The 13,314-nt window shown below is 54.6% G+C and overlaps 1 protein-coding gene across 2 annotated transcripts in view; it reads right to left on the minus strand.

Annotated features, from left to right (window-relative positions):
* GRID2IP (Grid2 interacting protein) overlaps window positions 1-12,482 on the minus strand; it is a 31,966-nt gene extending 19,484 nt beyond the window's left edge. The window contains exons 1-2 of one of the 2 annotated variants that reach the window (XM_070362289.1): window positions 12,069-12,482; window positions 4,802-4,956 (exon numbers count right to left, since the gene is read on the minus strand). In XM_070362289.1, the coding sequence (XP_070218390.1) occupies window positions 4,802-4,956; window positions 12,069-12,482 (569 nt within the window). Of the gene's footprint in view, window positions 1-3,709; window positions 3,724-4,801; window positions 4,957-12,068 lie in introns of those variants that run through there. The other variant, XM_070362291.1, reaches the window with a different exon arrangement.
* Between the last annotated feature and the right edge of the window lie 832 nt (window positions 12,483-13,314).

Genomic DNA, 13,314 nt, shown 5'->3' on the forward strand with positions numbered 1-13,314 from the left:
GAGTCAGGGAAGGCTTTCTGGAGGCGGTGGCCTTTATGATGGGACTCAAGGACTCAGCCGGTGTCAGCCAGGGAGACCTTTGCCACTCACCCAGGGGGAAGCTCCAAAGAAGAAGAGGCTAGAGAGGGAGGCCTTGAATGCCCTTGTCAAAGCTCAGCCTGCACTCATGACAACAGAGAGGAGCCATGGGAGGGTCTAAGGGTTTAAGAGGAGGTGGAGGGACCCTGAAGGTTTTGGTACACCAGGGGTGGGGTGATGCTGGGAGGGGCACAGTGAAGGCTGTTAGGATGGGATAAGCGGCCAATTTCTAAGGAGTAGTAGTTAATGAGACCTGGGGGCAAGTGAGGAGGGGGCAGGTGAGGGTGGTGGTGGGGGAGTAGGGGGTCTCCCTGAGATGAATGTGTTCTACTGGAGAGGAGAGGGGAGGACCAGCAAGGGAGGAGACGGAGCTAAGAAGAAAGGGGCATCAGGTCCCTTCTGGGCCTGCCACTCTCTGGTATCTGAGCAGGAGCTGACCCCAGGGACCCCACTGCATGGTCATGAGTCCTGGCTTCGGGTTGAAAAGGCGAGAATCTGAGTTCTGAGGACCAACAGATAGATGTGAAAACCACCCAGGGCATCCTGGGGAGGGGCTTCTCAAGGACCACTCCACGGGGTATGTGTAGGGGGTCATCACGAGGCTCTCTCCCACCAGGAGGCGGCCACCACCCAGACAGGCTGGAACGGCAGAGGCAGGAACCCCTGGGGACTCAGCCTCTGTCTCAGTCTTGCAGGGAGCACCTTTCAGGGTCCTCCTGTGGACTCCTGTGGGAGGCCCCTGCAGACCCGACGGTCAGTCTCCCTGCTCCATCCAGGCCATGCTGCCCAGCACATTTCGGCCCTCATGCCTGGCCCCAGTGAGGCCCCCACCCTGGCGTGACCTCATGGAGCTGCACTTCTCTTCTGGAGCAGCAGGAAGCCAGAGCCTGTCTTCACTTGGGGTCCTCTGGGGCCTGGCCTCAGCCCTGCTCACGGTAAGCACAGCTCCCTGCATCCAAGCACGCTCACCATCCCATCATGACAGAGCCCTTCCTGGTGGTCGTGTGCCAGCTGTGACGGCCCAGCACCCGGAACCAGGCCTTCCCAAGAACCGTGACAACTCCACGTGTCTGTGGGCACTGGAGATGTGACCACGGAGAAGATGCTCCTGCTTGAATCTGGACACAGTCAGCCATGCACACACTGCTGTGGGGCCACCTCAAAGCTGGCGCCTCTGACCCAAAGCAGCACGGGGTGGGCCGGGCTGGCCTTTGCTGAAGCATCTGCCCTAGCAAGAGGGTACTACCAAAGGGCAGATCATACTCGGGCAGGGCTTCTCAATTGGGGGTGACTTTACCCCTCAGATGACATTCGGCACTATCTGGGGACAGTTTTGGTTGTCACAAAATGACAAGCGGGAGGAGGGTGTGCTATGGCATCTGGTGGGAAGAGGCCAGAAATGCTGTAAGCTAAGTACAGGAGCGCTCCCAACAACAGAGAATCATGTTGCTAGTGCCGGGGCTGAGAGACCTCTCTAGGGAGAAAGAGACCTCCCCTAGCATAAACCAGTTTAATCGAGCATGTGCTAGATGCCTGGCACTGCTTCTGACACGCTGTCACCGAATTTTCCAGATAACCTTGTGTGATGTTGTCTCTGACACTTGTCATTAAAGCAGAAGAGGGCGAAGGAGGTGCTGGAACCCTAAAGCCCAGTTTCTCAATGCATCTCTTTGCTGCCTGCAGTTGGCAGTGTCTGTTTGCATGCTTTCCCACCAAGAACCCCGCTGGGAGCACATGGGAATGATCAACCCTGTTTTATGGAGAAACTGTTGAGGTTAGTGAATCTGCTCAAGGTCACACTGTCCGTGAGTGGATTGGGGGTTCAAGCGAGGTCTGCCAGGACTCAAAACCCAGCTTCCCCAACCACCTCAGTGGCTTCCCTCCCCCCTCCCCTCCCCTCCACCCGATCCTTCCCTTCTTTGCCTGTTTCCTGAAACACTAGCAGGGTACGGAGCCCACTTTGCTTGCCTGTTCCCTCTCAACCGCGTCACACTTTCCGAACTCCTTGGCCTGTCCTAATTAGAAAGTCATTTTTATCACTTCATCAAACTGGGATCCCTTTGGGGACAGACCCAAATCAGGCTCTGAGCCACAGGAGTAACTGCCGTCGTAAAGAAAGATAAGACCCTCTACTTACACTGCTGCCACTGACCCAAATCTCACCCTCGGTGCCACACTAAGATGAAGAGGCCACGTTGGCCAAGACTGATGCAAGTTGCGGATGGACATGCTCCCCGTATGCGCTGTCCTGTAGGGCGGCCACCAGCCAGACGGGGCCACTCCATACTTGCCGTGTGGCTGGTGAGACTGTGAAGCTGAATTTTAAATTGCATTTTATATTAAGTTTCATTTTAGAGAGTGACATGTGGCTAGTGGCTACTGCTCTGGCTGACCCAGCTTCACCGTCTCACTGCTTCTTCTTTCTCTGCAAGTCCTCTGCTTTGGTCCCTGGACCACCCTCAGAAGCTGCGTGGTGGTGTAAGTGGTTCCAGCCTTGGTCAAGCGTGCACACACACCTGCACACGTGTGTCTTCATCTACCCTGTGCGTCCCCAGGTGGCCAGGTTGTCGCACTTCACTCCCCTCGGTCGCAGGGTCAGAGCCCTACCAAAGCAGGGTGACTCACAGCTAGGCACGGTTGGTACCTGAGGTTGGGCTCCACAAGGCGGCACTCTCACCTTGGCATTCTGGGGTTCCCCTCTGTAGCTGGATGCCTGGCCCTGATGAGCTATCTTCCCTCCTCCACAGGACACATGGCTGCACCCCACTGGTCGCTGTGCAGCCCTGGAACTGCCGCCTCCTCTGGCCACCCTGCCCTGACTGCCCTGTGCTGCCCTTCAGCTGGTGCTCAGCTCTCAGAATCACAGAAAACCGACTCTATGCCATTCCTCCGTGCCTTCTCGGAGCTCTCTCAGGAAGGGGCTGCATGAGGATCACCACTTGACCCCTAGAACTTAGTCCATCAGCCCCTGGAGCCCGGTGGTGGGGGTGGGGAGTGGGGGGATGGGGGCGGAAGCCACGGCTGCCAGGGGACCCCTCTCTCTGCAGAGCCCAGCTGGGCGCCGCCCCCTCCTCCGGCAGCCTCCCCAATTTTCCTGTCGCACTTGACACGCGCTGACAACAGAGGCTGCTGTTTCATCTTCCCCAGCGGCGCCCCGGGGACGCTGCGGGGACCGGGCATCCCCAGGGGTCCAGCGTTCCGGCTTCCCAGGCTCTCAATCGAGCATGCCCAAGGGGGCGCCCCCTCCGCCCCCCGCTCTTCCTGACCCGCTGCCAGCAGCTCTGGACGAGCGGTGGACGGGAAAGGCAGGCACGGGGGCTGTCCCAGGAGGCAGACTGGCTGGCCCGGCGGAGGCGGCGAGGACGGAAGCCCGGGCAGCGCCGAAGGGAGGACCGATGAGGCGGACCGCGAGGGCCTCCGGCTGCTAAGAGCCGTCAGACACGCGTACCAACTTCCCCGGGGACAGCCTGGCCGCCCGGCCCCTGGCCCAGCCCTGGTGCGGAGGGGCGGGGCTGCCGGCCCCAGGGAGCCCTTCGGTCCCAGCGCATCATCTCTGCAAATTTGTTTCTAGATGTAACTTTTTTTTTTTCCTCTCCGGATTTTCCCGGCAAGGGGCAGACCCCTAACTCACCCCAGGCAGCTCATGGTGGCCTCTTTCGGTGGCCTTCTGTGCTCCGCTGCAGAGCAGAGGCGCGGCGACCGGCTTGGGGAGTGGGGGTGGCCAGCCCGGTCCCTGACATTGGCCAGGCCCACAGGGAGGGGCAGGCTGCGGGGTGAATGGCAGCGAGGGGAGGGGACGGGCTGAGCCCAGGAGCGGGAGGGGCGGGCTGGGGGAGCCGGCGCCTGCCCTGGAGGCAGGGGGTGCAGAGCCAGCCCCGCAGGATCCGGGCGGGGAACACTCCACTCAGGCCCAGGGAGGTCTGATCAAAGCAGTGCAGTGCGGGGCAGGATGGGGGTGGAGGTCAGGGGGCTGGGGAGAGTCACAGGACCTACCAGGAGATTTTTTTTCCCCCTGAAGAACGAATTTAGAGTCCAAAGCTGAGCAGAAAGTGTTCAGTCAATTGGTTCATGTTCTTGTGAATGCTACTCATGTGCTGTGTGACTTTGGGGCAGTCCCTTAACCTCTCTGAGCCACAGTCTCCCTCTGGAACGGGGACAATGATAGTACTGGTGGGATTCAGTGAGAAAGTGTTCCTCTGGGGCCCTAGTGAGGTTCTTGGCTCCCGGCTGGCATCATCAAAGGGCAGAGCGAACACATTGTCACCAGGATTCGGGGGCGGGGGTGGGTACCAGGGATCAGGATGGGCCCAGCACAGTCCCATTCCTGCGGCGAACTGTGACGCAGCAGTTCTGGCCCTCCAACTGTGCCATTATTCCCTCTCAGTGAAGAGCTATGGACATCTTGGTGATAACGTTGGAGGCTTCTGTGGTCTGGGTTTGGGACAGAGCAGGGCAGCGGGAGGTGGATCTTCTCTGCAGCCCGTCCCAGTCCAGCAGTTGGCAGCCCTTCTTTCTCACTCAAAGTGACACCCTGGCAGCGGCAGCACCAATAGCCGTCCTTTCCAGGGTCAGCCTTTGGGGTCACTGACACAAAACCCTAGTTTTGGGGCAATGGGGTGTTTGGGGTCCAGCTCAGGGGCTGACCACGCAGCAGCAGCAGCACCTGGGGTGGAGGCAGGAGAACAGACACCCCTGCCCACCCATCCCAACTCTGAATAAGTACCTGAGGTTCTCCAGGAGGGGCCCTCGGGCCTCGGCGGGCAGCGCCAGGGTGAGCGCCCACACCAGCTCGTCCACCCGTTGCTCCGCCGCAAACTGCTTCAGAGCAGCAAACACCTGTTCCTTGGCGGTTGGCTGGTCCCCCAAGGTCTCATCCACCTGCGGGGAGGGGTCTGATGAGTGGCCCGAGGGCCCCAGGGTAGAATGCTGGGGAATCAGTACCCCCTCTCCCTCCCTCACTCAGGACAGCGGGCGTGGCAGTGCTGCCTGGGCCCGGCTGTGCGCTCCTCACCCAGACCCCGTCAGACCCCACAGCAGCCCCCACGAGGTGGGCTGGGCCAGCGTCTTCATTTCTATCGAAGGGAACTGAGGCCGCTAGAGGTAAGGTGACCTGGCCAAGGCTGTAGGGTCAGGACTCAAACCTAGAGATGGCCCATCTACTGACTATTGTGAGGATCAAAGGAATCGATCTGTGAGCTTAAACACGTGCCAGGCGCTCGGTAATTGCTAGTTACTATTATTGTAATACTCTACTCCCTTCCACCATGCTGCGAGCCGAGAGATCACACAGAGAATGCTCTGGCTCCACGAGATAGCCCCGGAACACGCCTCGCTCCGCATTCTGACTCCCTTAATGCTCTCTCCAGATCTGTTTTCTTCACCTTTGTGTACAAAGCGGCTGATGTGGGACACAGCACATCTGCTCAGAGGATTCTGTATGACCACTGGACATGGGCAGCTCAGTGACAGTGTCCAAAGCCTAAAAATGCACCTGTCATTTTACCCCACGATCCTGCACCTGGGAACGTATCCTCGACGTGTCCTGACAATCGCACGATGACGTATGAGTGAAGAGATACTGAGATGTTGGAAGTAGGATAAATATCTGACATTATGGCTAAACAATCGTAGCACATCCACTTGGGGGATAGTTGTCTTTCCTTGGTTATGCAGCCAAGATGGAAGGAAGTCCCATATCAGGTGGGAGTCGAGACCCTGGTCCTAATGGTGCAGCCTCGGGCAATTGGAGGCTGTTGCCCAGGGCTTTGGTTCTTGAAGGAATGAGGCGGAGATGTGGAGACATGGAGCGCACGCAGGGCTGTGACAGAGCCCTGTAGTGCGCCCTGAGCGGACTCATCCTGAAGGCTGATTAGGACAGTTGTGCTCTAGGTTGCACATTCTTTCTTGGTTCTAAGCCGAGGAGAAGCGGGTGACAGAGAATGAGATGGTTGGATGGCATCACCAGCTTGATGGACAAGAGTCTGAGCTAACTCCAGGAGATAGGGAAGGACAGGGAGTTATGGTGTGCTGCAGCTCATGGAGTCACCAAGAACTGGACATCACTTAGCAACTGAACAAGAGGAGGTCTCCAGTGCTGACTCTATGAACTGTTCCTCCTCCAAATTTCTTTTCTGCCCACGTGAGTAGAGTCAACTTCTGTTGTTTCACAGCCAAGTTCACTCCATACTCTGCAATATTGGGTACCATTGATTCCAGGGTGAGCACTTTTTTTTTTTTTCCCAAACTGTGGGGCATGTGGGATTTTAATTCCCTGACTAGGGATCAAACTCATACCCTCTGCGCTGAAAGGTGGAGTCTTAGCCACTGGACCACTGGGGGAAGTCCCTGTGTTTTAAATTTTAGCATCTCTGAGATCACTTTGTGCCCTGTGGCTAGCTGTCATTCCTGTGCGTGTATGAATTTGGTCATAGGTCTTATATTATTACTTCCACAGAGTTATATACATTGCCTGTACTAAATATGTCCAAATAAGTCTAAAAGCCCTCTATCACCAACTACAAATTAAGTGACAAGAAGATAAGGAAGCACGTGTCATGGGTTAGGTGGCTGGTAATGGACAGTGTCTAAGGTTTGACGCAATGTGGTACCATTTGGTCGGACAGAATGATGCTGTAGGTCTTTATTTAAAGACCGTGGTATGAGGAGTGATGGCTAACGAGTGCAGGCCTTCTTTCTGGGTAATTATGATTATGCTCAGTCGTGTCTGACTCTTTGCAGCCCCATGGACTGTAGCCTGCCAGGCTCTTCTGCCTGTGGAATTTTCCAGACAAGAATACTGGAGTGGGTGCCATTTCCCACCCCAAGGGATCTTTCCAACGCAGGGATCAAACCCTCACCTGTGTCTCCTTCATTGGCAGGTGGATTCTTTACCACTAGCACCACCTGGAAGCCCTTCTAGGTATGATGAAAATGTTCTAAAATTGTGGTAATGGTTGCACAGCTCTGTGAATATACTAAAAACCACTGAACACACTTTAAATGAATAATTTGTATGGTATGTGAATATATCTTGATAAAGCTGTTATAAAATAATGGAAAATGTTTGTGAGAGATAGGCAAGGTTTCAAATAGAACACACAGTGTTACATTTTTATCAGAGATAATTATGCACAGGTCTGCAGAGGGAATATGCACTAAAGTTCATAGTGATTTTGATTATTTTTATGTCAATGCTTTCCTTTTTTTTTTTTTAAATTTGTCCACTTGGCATATGAGATCTTAGTTCCCTGACCAGTGATCGAACCTGTGCCCCCTGCATGGAAGCTTAGAGTCTTAACCACTGGACCACCAGGGAAGTCCCTAGGTGCCCATTTTATTTTTTAGGCAGTGAGCTTATATGACTTATACAGTCAGGAAAAGGCACGCATGTTATCATTGTTCCCTTTACTTCTTTATTTTTTAACTGTTGTAAAAATGCACATAACATAAACTTTACTTGCCAGCAAAGGTCTGTCTAGTCAAGGCTATGGTTTTTCCAGTGGTCATGTATGGATGTAAGAGTTGGACCATAAAGAAAGCTGAGTGTCCAAGAATTGATGCTTTTGAACTGTGGTGTTGGAGAAGACTCTTGAGAGTCCTTTGGACTGGAGGGAGATCCAACCAGTCCATCCTAAAGGAAATCAGTCCTGAATATTGATTGGAAGGACTGATGCTGAAACTGAAGCTCCAATACTTTGGCCACCTGATGCGAAGAACTCATTGGAAAAGACCCTGATGCTGGGAAAGATTGAAGGCAGGAGGACAAGGGGATGACAGAGGATGAGATGATCGGATTGCATCACTGACTCGATGGACATGAGTTTGAGTAAACTCCAGGAGTTGGTGACGGACAGGGAAGCCTGGTGTGCTGCAGTCCATGGGGTCGAAAAGAGTCGGACACGACTGAGCGACTGAACTGAACTGAAGATAAAATTTACCACTGCAACCATTTTAATATGTACAGGTCAGTGGCATTAAGTACATTCACCATGTGGTATAACCATCACCACTCTCCAGTTCCAGGACGTTCTCATCCTCCCAAATGGAAACCCTGCACCCATTCAGCAGTCACTCCTCATTCCCCACTTCCCCAGCCCTGGGGAAACCACTCATCTATTTTTCAGCTTCTTTGGATTTGCTTATACTGAATATGTCTCATGGCTGGAATCTTATAGTATGTGGGCTTTTCTGTCTGGCACTGTTACTTTTAAAATGGAGCAGTTAACCACTGTCTGTCCACACTCCAGCAGATTCCCTGCCTTGTTAGTCGAGGGTCTGGGGGTGCCTCTGGGTGCTGACATCCTGAGCCGACCCTGAAGCAGGGCTGGGAGGCTGGGTGACTGGGCGAGCCCGGGAGGTGGCCATGCTTCTCTCTTAGGCCCATGTGGGTCCCAACTTCAGCCAGAGCCGGGGCTGTTCATTATCCCTTCCACTCACCTCCAAACGTATCAACAAGCCCCTCATCTTTCCCCTCCACCCCCCACTCTCAGACGATGAAGAACCGGCCCCCTTCCTGGGCAAGGCCAACCCACAAGGCCACCGAGTCACCAGAGTCCCCACTCTCTCTTCCTGCCACCTACTTGTCACTCAGCTCTCAGCTTGAAAGTTCCCTCCTCAAGGAGCGTTTCCTGACCACTTTGATCAAGTGGCCCCCAAGACTCTCTCATCTCCCTGTTTATTTCTTCCCTTCAGTGATCATCATCTGAAATAGCTAGTTTATTGAATTGTCCATAGACTCAATGGACGTGAGTTTGAGCAAACTCTGGGAGATAGTAAAGGACATGGAAGCCTGGCGTGCTGCAGTCCATGGGGTCACAAAGAGTCAGACACGACTGAGCGACTGAACAACAACAACATCACTTTGTCCACGTGCTTGTTTCCCACAATGCGTGATGGCAGGCTCCCCTCTTGGTCCTGTGCACAGCTGTGTCCCCACTCCTTGCCGGTCAGAGGGCCGTAAGCAACAACAGCAAAATGCATGGATTTCAGTGACTCTACTGCCTCCTTCCCTTTTGCTCATACCAATTGTTCACTTCTCTCCCCACCTATAAATAAATCAGTAAACTCCTCCCTTTACTCCACAACCCTATCATCCTTTTCTTTCTGTCCAGAGTGTCAACCCTGGCTATTTTCATACAACTGTGCTGACCCGCTGCAATCCCCCCCAGCCCTTGCCACAAGCGCTCCCTGATGCCGCTGATCTGGCCGAGGACCCCAGACGGCCCTTGATCGCGCATGATCTCCAGCTCGTGGTTTGCCCCTGAACTTCAGAATTGTATATACAACTGCTTCCTAAATGGCAGCACGGGTGGGTGAGGAAAGGCTTCCCAGAGAGGGTGACATCACAGAGGGTGAGCAGGTACTAGCAGGCGGCTTCGAGGGCACCCAGGCCAAGGCCACGTTCTGTGCACGGCTGAGTCCTAGCAACTGCACCCCGGATCTCCTTCACCAGATGAGACCTCGGCCCGAGACGCAGACCTGACACGTTACTCCTGTCCAGGCTGAGCACAGGGCCTGGTGCGCTCAGGGAGCGTTTACAGAGCTGAACCAAAGAGCTGTAGGCGGCCGGCCGTTCTCAAGGCGCGTGGGGCAGGCTGCAGCACCAGTCACCCCCTCCTCCAGAACCCACCAGGCCCAGGGAGGTCAGTGGCTTTGAAGCCAAAGCCAGCTGCAGCCTCGATTCAAAGGAGAACATGACTCTCTGGAAAGATGTTTTATGTAAGAAAGAGGAAAAAATAGCTCCTCCCTCCTGGGGCCCCGCCACAGCGCGGTTTTGGTGTCAGCTATTACCCAGACGCTCTCAACCTACATCGAAGCATGAGGCACCATCACGGGACACTAATGGATTTTCTATTAAATATCAGGCTCTGCGAGGAGGAAAAACTGGGGCAGGGAGAGTGTTGGCGAGAACCCGAGAGCTGATTGTCGGAAGCCGGTGGGGGGGCTCCACAGCTGCCCTTGATCTTCCGGAGGTGGTCTTTTCTGGGGATTTGTGGAGCTGCTTGGCGAGCTCTAACCAGAATCCACCACTCCCTGTTCCCCCTTGTCAGAAAATGCACTGAAGCTGACCTGGGCAGCTGGTCAGATTCCTCCCTAGGCCACAACCTGACTTTGTTTCCTCACCAAGTCCACTCTGCCCATCTGGGGGCTCTGATCACCTCTCTTCTGACTCCCCAGGGATTGGATGGAATCCGGGGCAGACTTTTGGGTCTACAGTGAGTCATCTGGGATCACAGCAGACTTTACCAGTTGCTATGGTCTGAATGTTTGTGTCCCCCCCCTCTCCAAAATTTGTGTGTTGAAAATCTAATGGCCCAGGTGATGATGGTATTAGGAGGTTGGGCTGTTGGGAGGTGACTAGGTCATGAGGGTGGAGGTCTCATGAATGGAATTAGTGCCCTTATAAAAGAGCCTCAGGGATTTGCTGCAGTCTGGTGGTTAAGACCTCACCTTCCAGTGCAGGGGGTGCAGACTTGATCCCTAGTTGGGGAGGTAAGACAGTCCACATGCCTCTTGGCCAAAGAAAACCAAAACAGAAAACAGAAACAATACTGTGAATTCAATAAAGACTTAAAAAAAAAATGGTCCACACAAAAAAAACTTTTTTTGAAAAAAAAAATAATAATAAATAAAAGAGCCCCAAAGAGATCCCTTGCCCTTTTCACCATGTGAGGACAAAACCAGAAGTTTGCAATCCCAAGCAGGCCCTCACTCAAGCATGTTGGCAACCTGTTCTCAAATCTCATGCCTCCAGAGCTGTGAGAGGGAAATTCCTATTGCTTATAAACCACCCAGTCCGTGGTAGTTCGGTTATGGCAGCTGGAACATATTGAAGCACCGCTGCTGCTGCTAAGTCGCTTCAGTCGTGTCCGACTCTGTGTGACCCCATAGACGGCAGCCCACCAGGCTCCCCCGTCCCTGGGATTCTCCAGGCAAGAACACTGGCGTGGGTTGCCATTTCCTTCTCCAATGCATGAAAGTGAAAAGTGAAAGTGAAGGCGCTCAGTCGGGTCCGACTCTTCTCGACCCCATGGACTGCAGCCCACCAGGCCTCTCCGTCCATGGGATTTTCCAGGCAAGAGTACCGGAGTGGGTTGCCATTGCCTTCTCTGATTAAGGCACCAGGGCTCACCAATGTTTCTAGGGGCTTCCTTATAGCTCAGTCGGTAAAGAATCCGCCTGCAATGCAGGAGGCCTGGGTTCGATTCCTCGGTTGGGACGGGCGATCCCCTGGAGAAGGAAATGGCAATCCACTCCAGTATTCTTGCCTGGAAAATCCCATGAACAGAGGAGCCTGGCGGGTCCATGGGGCCGCAAGTGTCGGACACGACTTAGTGACTAAACCACCACCAGTGTTTCTAGGTCTTCCCGCCTTCCTGGACACACAGAAGACCACATTTCCCAGCATCCTTTGGGAGCAGTGGTGTGATTAGTTCTGGCCAATGAATATCCATTGAAAATGCAGGGATTCGCTTCCTGCCCCGCTTGCCCCCAGAGTCCTTAAGAGTTGCTCTCTTCTAATACGTGAAATCTCGGAGCTTCATATTGAGATGGAGAGAATCTCTGGGTTGAAGGAATCATTCTATGTTCTGCTTTCTACCAATATTATTGTCTGTATTCTACTCATCTACATTTTGATCAGGCTGGTGGTTACAAGGGTGTATGCCTATATAAAGTTCCTTAAACTGTACACTTAATGAATGTGCTTTACTGTATATCTGTATTACCTCAATTAAAAAAAGAAAAAGAAAAGCAACTCCCACAAATCAAGCAAACAAAAATCACGAAAATTAAGGACAGGACTGGAAGCTTGAGCATCACTATATTTCTGATAAATCTTTCGTTAGAAGCTTCCTTAGCTCCAGGCTCCCACTCCTGGCCTGAGGAGGGCCTGCCCGCTCCACAGTGCCCAGCCCCTCAGAACAGCGCCCCTAGAGCCCCACCCCAGACCGCCTGTCCCTTAGGGCCCTGCCCCGCCCTGCGCGCCCTACCTTGCGGCTGAACTCCTGGGCTTTGCGCCTACGCTCTCGGTGCACGGCGTCTGGGCGCTTGCGGCCGGCCAGGCGTAGCAACTCGCGGCCCAGATAGAGGCCGCGGCTTGAGCGCGGGATGCGTAAAGCTGTGGTCAGCGGCTCGCAGCCGGATCCCGCGCCGGGGCGGCCGATGGGGCCGGGGAGCACGCCCAGGCTGGGTGGCACGCGCGGGCAGCGCCGGGCCAGGCGCACTAGGCGCTCGCGGCTCAGGCCGGCCACGGCCAGCCCCTCCACCTCCAGGATCTGGTCCCCGGGCCGCAGACCCCCGGCGTGTGCGCTGCTCCCTTCCACCACATCCAGGACAAAGCAGGGACCCGAGCCCCCCAGCCGGAAGCCGAAGTCCTCCGGCCATCCCTGGTTGGTGGCCGGCATGGCAGTGGCGGCCGTGCAGCTGGAGGAAGGAGAGAGAGGTCACAGGGGATTCCTTGCGGCCTAGCCTGCGGGGCTGCATGCCGCTCAGACTCAACGCATGTGCCAGTCTGAGCCGCTGTTCTTCCTCTGCCTCTGTGTGAACCATCAGTTCTTAGGATATCCCCTGACCTCCTGGACCCGACTGTGCCTGAAATTCACCAGTTTCGATGTGACAAAAGGACTTGCCCTTGGTAGTTCACAAACTCCTGCTGACTACGGGGGTTATTTGCCCTTTGAATTGACCTTCTTGAGGAGCCATGAGATGGCTGCTCTGGCGCGGGGGTGGAGCGGGGGTGGGGGCGGGGGTCGTCCTCTGGGCTCCTGGCTCTAGGACAGGCTCAGGGGAGGGGAGGTAGCTCTGTTCTCCGAAAGCAGATGGTGGCGTGGGCTGGAGACACAAACGCATCGGGGGTGGCAAGGGTGACTGTCCTGGATGGAACAGTCTCTGTGTGTTTTTCCATATGTCTGATGAGAGCAGGGATTTCTTACAGGCATCCATGGATGGCCTCTGAAACTGTAGGTAAGATATGATGTAAAGGCTTAGGTTTCTGGGGAAGAGTCCGTAGTTCTAAGGAATTCTAACCCTGGCTTAGAAGAACCTCTAGGGGCTGGCTTTTGAAGGCCCTGGTTTTGGCCCCCTCAGCCTTCTGAAGATGTTTAGACAGCCCTCCCACCTACCCTATGGGTGTTGTGCTCCTGTTGGCTCCGTCTCCCAGGAGCTGGCCTCTCCCAAGACACTCTTGGAGTTGGGGGCAGGGAGGAGGCCCCCAAGAGTATCATGGACTGGGGAGGA

Source organism: Bos mutus, chromosome 25 (assembly GCF_027580195.1).
Source record: "Bos mutus isolate GX-2022 chromosome 25, NWIPB_WYAK_1.1, whole genome shotgun sequence".
In the NCBI taxonomy this organism is placed as follows: Eukaryota; Metazoa; Chordata; class Mammalia; order Artiodactyla; family Bovidae; genus Bos; species Bos mutus.